General features: G+C 57.7%; 1 protein-coding gene across 1 annotated transcript; it reads right to left on the reverse strand.

Annotated features, from left to right (window-relative positions):
• Positions 1-1,359: 1,359 nt before the first annotated feature.
• THY1 (Thy-1 cell surface antigen) lies at positions 1,360-5,376 on the reverse strand. The gene is made up of 4 exons (XM_063311266.1): positions 5,310-5,376; positions 3,455-3,545; positions 1,987-2,325; positions 1,360-1,488 (listed from the first exon to the last, which is right to left on the reverse strand). Exons 2-4 carry the CDS (start codon positions 3,492-3,494, stop codon positions 1,376-1,378), a joined length of 492 nt encoding a protein of 163 aa, XP_063167336.1. The 5' UTR covers positions 3,495-3,545; positions 5,310-5,376; the 3' UTR covers positions 1,360-1,375.
• Positions 5,377-6,175: the final 799 nt, after the last annotated feature.

Raw genomic sequence — 6,175 nt, forward strand, 5'->3', positions numbered from 1 at the left:
ACAGCCCTTCCAGAAAGGCCACCTCTGGACTGAGGTGGGTGAACAAGGATGCCCTGGACCTGGGAACACTTTAGCATGCACAGCACGCCCAAACAACCATGATAAACTTTTTTTTTTTTTTGGCAATCCGGGAGTTACCTTTTTGACCACATCCTTGCCAACCGGGGGGTTCCGCCATCCAGCCGGAGGCGCCCGGGGTTGCTTGAGCCCGCAACTCCCTGCTGCTGCAGCGAATCTGCAACCCCCTTTTGCTGAAAAATGACGCCTTGTTGTCCCGTTGGCGTTCTCCAGAAGCACGGCAGCCACAAAAGATGCCATGCTTTCACCAAGCATGCTCGGCTGGTGCAGGAAACCAGGACTGGCCAATTTCTGCCTCAGCTGCAGGTGGCCCTGAGCCCTGCCCCCAAACTGGGTTGCATGGTTTACTGCCAAGCTCAACAGCACGATTTTAACATCTGTTTGGGAAATTTTGCATTTCAGTTATAATTTAAGAGAAGGGGTGGTCCCTGATCGCTTATCTGAGTTTGGCCTTCGGCCCAAGACAAAGTTGTCCGATTCCTCTTATGGTTCAGCTTCGCTGACTTCCTACACGCCTTCCAAGAAACACCATGAGCCCACCAATGGAATCTTCTTCCCCCCATCTCAGGGCCCCAGCGGTTCTTTGGATTAAAATGAAAAGGAGACATGGAAGATATGGCACCCCAAACCTCCTTGGGGTCTGCGTCTTTCCTCTTTTATCCAGCAGTTCTTGGAAGACCAAAGAGGAAAAGATCCAGGAAGGGAATGGCGAGGCGCAAAACAGCCTCCTCCACTCTGCTTTGGGGGGAGAAGGGCCAAGGAAGAAACCGGGGTGGTGGAAGCAGAGGGTGTGGGGGTGGGGGCAGGGCTGCAACTGGGGGGGGCAAGCGGGGCATGTGCCCTGGGTGCTGCGCTGGGAGTGGTGCCAAAATGAGCACTGGGGGGAGCCAAAATGGGCATGGAATCCACGTTTGCCCCGGGTGACGGAGACCCTAGTTGCGGCCCTGGGTGGGAGGGAAGGAAGGGCAAATCAATGCTATGGGCAATGTGGTCATGCTCCCCTTATCCCACCCCTGCAATGCGCTGCTTGCACGTTACAGCATGACGTTGGCTCTAAGCGCGGGTGAGTCGCTTCCAGCAGCTATGTGGCTAAATAGAAAGATACAGAGAAAGAGAAGATTAAGGGAAAACCATCCTGCCTTCGGTCTCAAATCCATGGTCCACGGGGGCTTCCTCTTTCCGAAACCGCAAGAAAAAAGGCCCACGTTCCCCAGGTGGGTTGAGGCTTGTTGGCCAGGCTGTCCTCCCCCCACCCCCACCCCCGGCGCCCCCTCCCCCGGCTGGTCTTCTTCCTCCTTCACAGCGAAACAAAATCCACCGCTTGAAGCAGGGGCAGCGAGAGCAGCAGCAGCAGCAGCCAGGAGGTGTTCTGCACGAAGAGGCTGATGCCAGCGCATTTCACCAAGTGGGCTGCAAGGGAAAGGCAAAGGGGTGAGGCTGGGGAGGGGCAGCCGAGGCCATGGAAGCCCCCACCCCAGCCCTGCTCAACGCAAGGGCTCCAATGACAGCGTCCTAGACGGGTGGCTGTCCAGCCTTGTTTCTCCCTGGACCCCTGACAAAGAACAGCCCGTTGCCTCCTGGGTCACTGTTCCACTCTTCCACTGCCCAGCTGCTCTTTCTGCAGGGCATTTCTCCTGCCACCCATCTCGAGTGCAATTGCCACCCATCATTCTGCCCTCTAGAGCAGTGTTTCTCTCAACCCGGGCAACTTTAAGATGGGTGGACTTCAACCCAGAATTCCCCAGCCAGAATTCCCCAACCCGAACCCAGCATGGCTGGCTGGGGAATTCTGGGAGTTGCGGTCCACCCATCTTAAGGTTGCCCGGGTTGAGAGAAACACTGCTCTAGAATGATGGAGAACCTGTCCTGGCCCTGCATGCTTGGGGTTCCCTTCTTCCCTCGGCTTACCTTTGACCACGGAGATGTTTCTGGTCTGCATGTCTTCGTAATCGTTGGTGATTTTCAGCTTGCAGGTGTAGACGCCCTCATCGCTGGTGGTGAAGCCGTTGAGATACAGGCACACGAGGCCGTCAGTGGTGATGACATTGGTGCGTGGCTTATAGGCAGTGCTGGGCACTTTGAAGTTGCCGGCGATGACCGTTCCTTCTCCGGTGTCCTTGGACAGGCGGAACTCATATGTCAAGGGGTTAGAGGTTTTCCGTTCGTAGGCACAGTCTATCCGCAGGGCTTGATCGGTCAAGCAAGCGGTCAGTCTTTTGATTCGTTGACCGTGGCTGACTTGGAGCACTAAGGAAGGTAAAGATGACCATCATCACCCTGGGCTGAGGGAGCTGGGTGGCTGCAGCGCGGCACCCAACCACTGGTGAATTAAGCCGTTGACTAGATTTGAGGGCTAAAACAACTGCCATAGGAGGATTATCCAATGTTTGGCTAGCATTAAAGCCCCTTTTAAAGAATCGGTTAAAAGAAATCAGAGGCAAGCTTGATTAAATGAGGCCATAATCTGAAAAAAACTCCCAACAACTTCCATTAAAAATAATTATGTACTCATACAAATGGTAAATCAAAAACTTTTAACAAACTAAGAGTCATTTTCCCATTACTCTTAAAAGGGAAAGGAACATCTGTACACATGAATGTGTACAGTATATGACATCTCCTAAAAAGAGGATATAACAACCCTTTCCCCTCATTCAAAGGTCCAAGGCATGTGCAGATCTAATCAATCAGAACCCATTCACTGATTGATATGAGATTTCCTAACAATCCCAATTCCCACGCCAATGAGTAGTTCCGAGTTTTTTTTAAAGGTAAAGTCTCCATGAAGCTGAATGCTGAGCAATAGGAACCAAGGCGATGGGAAAAGAATCCCCTTTCCCACCATGAGCTTCAGGTAGGGGAAGATGAAAGTTTTAGTCCAAATGCAGAGCATGGAAGGGCAAAGATATTAGACCACGCAGAAGAAGTGTGTTTCTGGAACAGTCAGGCCAAGTCATAGACACAGCGTGGGGAGGTGGGGGGTGAGACAAGGAGCAAAGCATGATTGCTGGGGAAGGGGGAAGAGGAAAAGATTTTCCTGGTTTTTTCCCCCAAAGCAGTTTAGAAACTAGCTCCTGCCCCAACATTTAACAGGTAAACCTTGGCTAAATCTTTATTCAATATGGGGGAGAGAAGTCGGAAAAAAGAATGGAAACGCTCAGAGTATTTTCTTTATACTTTCAGGCCTGATGCAAAGTGGAGTAGCAGGTCTCTTCAACGTGATCACTGTTTAAGCACCATACCAGGTTTTTAGAACAGAGATAGAATTGGGTGACCCTGGTTAGAAAGGTCATTTTCCTGAATTTGACATGGTGTTATCCAGACAGTTGCCCCCTGGGGCCACCAGGTGGCAGCACATGGCGGAGCCTCCCTTTACCTGCCAAGAGAAGAGCCAGGCTGATGGTTGGTCTCAGCATCTTCTGGGGGGGATCTGGCACACAGGCGTCTGTGGAGGCGAAATCTGAAATCTAGGAACAGAAGACGGATCTAGTTAAGGAGGCAGAGGTGCAAAGTGACTAGTAAAACTGGCAATGCTACATCACAAAAAGCAGCAGCTAATTTTTTTTTTTAATGCCAAAGCAGCTTCTCAGCAATTTTTGGACCGCATGGCAAGAAGATGCTTGGAACTTGCTTGTTAGCAAAGGAATCTTATCCTCTTCCTTCCTCTTATCTAAGGCTTCTGAAATTCTCCTTCCTCCAGTTTTTTGTCAGTGCTGGGCAAAGTGCCAGGCCACTGGTGGGAGATAAAAGAAGGATGAATCATGAGCCCCACTGAAAAGTCGCAGAAGAATTCTAAGATCTCCTGCAGTTTTAAGAAAATAGATTAGCCCCAGAAATGAAATCTAGGAATCGGTGAGCTGAGAGAGGATCTGAAATCGCGATTGCCTCCGCAGAGAGAGAGGCTGCAGAGGAGGAGGTTGGGAGCAAACTGCAGATCTGGTGGCCTGTAAAGCCAATAGGAACTTTAGTCATTGAGTAGAGGCTAATGACTAAAGAATAATTATTCATGGAAGGAGGGAAGCTGTGGAGGAAGGGGGAGGTCAGATCCAAGGGAAGCTGGGCAAAAGAGAGTAAGGGCTTGTCTCCAAACCACTCCCATGGGAAAACGCTTTCCTTAAATTCCTGCCTAATTTTTTGCTATAGGGAGTGAAAAAATCAAGGTTTTTGATGACTGGTAGCAACGCTATTTGGGGGCTGATCTTTTCTCAGCAACAGAGCCTGGGATCCATGGGCTGGCTATGGCAGTAAAGGGGACACAGGACGTGCCCCCCCCCCCGGCCCACCCTATCGGGGGAGGCGTGAAGGCTTGGGCGGGAGAGGTTCTTGGCCCCTTTCCCTTCCTCATCTCCCCGCTTTTCCACCCCCCCCCTTCCCCGGCCGGGCGCCCATCTAGGGCGGTCTTAAGCGCGCCACTGCCGCCGCAGCCCCCGCGGTCGCTCGGCCAAAGCCCCGCCGGCGCAGAGCGGCCCGTCTTGCGGCGCTCCCGGGCTGAGCGCGTCGCTTCCCGCCGCTCGGCCCCGGGCCCTTCCAGGGTGGGCAGGAGGCCGGCCCGGCCCGGCTCTGAGCAAAGCGACCTCTCGCCGCTGGTCCTGGTCGGGACCCAGCGGCGCTCCAGAGTCCCCCGGCCCCGCAGCCCCGTCGCCTCGGGCGGCTCGCGCCCGCCGCTCGCTTTGCGACGCCCTCCCTCTGGGGACGGTGCGGCGCGCCATGCGGCTCGGACTGAACGGGCCCCTCCGGGCGGGCTGGGCGAGGAGGGCCCCGCTGGGGAGGCGGGAGCCGGGCCAGCCTCCTTCCCGCCCGGCTCTCCGCGCCCCGCCGCGCCCCTTCCTCGGCACCGCCCCGCGTCCCAGGGCGCCTTCGCCCCGTCTGGCTTCGCGGGCGGCCCCGGTCGGTGGCTGCGGCTATCCGCGCCCGTTAGAGCGGACGAGCCCCGCCGAGGGATGGCGGAGGCTGGAGCCTCCCCGTCCTATCCGGCCACCGCGGGGTGAGCGCCCGGGCTGCGCCCTTTCCCCTCCCTGGCCAACCGGAGGCGGGCGGGCGACCCAGACGGCCATTTCGCGCCGCCGGGCTCAGCGGGGCTCGCTCCGCAGCAGGAAGGACGGCCTGCCCGTCTGCGACCCCCTCCTGATCATTCCCGGCCCGAGGAAGGGGAGCCGGAAAGCCGCCGCCGCCGTCCCCGCCTTCTTGGCCCCGAGACGTCGCTTCCCGGCCGGCAGCCGCGCACCCGTTACCTGCAGCCGCGAGGCACGTCCGGGCGCACGAGCCGCTCTCCCGGTCTGGCGCAGGCAGGGGCGGCTGGACTAGGCGCCTCCGCGAAGGGGCGGGCTTCCGACGCGCCCCGCCCCCTCGGACAGCCCTCCCCGCCTCTGCGGTACCCAGGCGGAGAGCCTGCACCAGCCGGGGTGGGGGTTTCTGCGCGTGTGCGCCGGGGGGGGGCGGTGGGGGGCGCGGGAGGGCGGAGGGGCGAAGGGTGTCATCTCGGGGGCAGCTTCGGCGCTTGGAAGCTGATGATGCCAGGCGTGGGAGGGGTCTCCAGGATGCCCGCAGTGGCGGGTCGGGTGTGCCGCAAGGGGAGACCCGCTTCTCCCCCAGGGACGAAGGCCACGCAGCCTCTGACGGGGCATTTTCACACCCGCAGAGGCAGCCCCCGAGGAGGCCGTTGTGGGGGGCGGGATCGGGCCTCCTGCGGGAAGGGCTGAGGCGGAGAACGGCAGGATTCCTGCCTGTCCCACCCCGGCCTGGTTGGGGGACTGGGGGAGCCCATCCCGGCCCCCTCCTGTGTCAGAAAGTGGGGGGGGGGCGGCGGCGGGAAATTTTGTAGAGAGAATTTGGGGAGGAATTGGGTTTGGAACAAGCCATGGTTTGCTAAGGGAGCTTGAATTAGTTGGGTGCATCCAGCAGGCGTCCCGAAGTGCATCTGGTGTGTCCCAAGAGCATCTCTCGCTCAGCTCCAGAAAGGACCGGGCTGAATTGTGGCCTTCCTCGCACAGGGAGGGGGCAGGCTGGGTGCTGTGAGCCCGAGAGACCCTCCAGACCCACGCTTTGCCTCCCCCCTCGGCCCTTGCAGCCCCCGCCCATCAGCCCCGCAGGGCGCAGT

This window comes from Candoia aspera, chromosome 9, assembly GCF_035149785.1.
Source record: "Candoia aspera isolate rCanAsp1 chromosome 9, rCanAsp1.hap2, whole genome shotgun sequence".
In the NCBI taxonomy this organism is placed as follows: Eukaryota; Metazoa; Chordata; class Lepidosauria; order Squamata; family Boidae; genus Candoia; species Candoia aspera.

Excerpts from the sequence above, each read along its gene's own strand:
- THY1 (XM_063311266.1), bottom strand. The coding sequence starts at position 3,494 with ATGCTGAGACCAACCATCAGCCTGGCTCTTCTCTTGGCAG. Across the intron at positions 2,326-3,454 it reads CCTGGCTCTTCTCTTGGCAG|TGCTCCAAGTCAGCCACGGT; the intron begins GTAAAGGGAGGC and ends TACCTTCCTTAG. Across the intron at positions 1,489-1,986 it reads AAACATCTCCGTGGTCAAAG|CCCACTTGGTGAAATGCGCT; the intron begins GTAAGCCGAGGG and ends TTTCCCTTGCAG.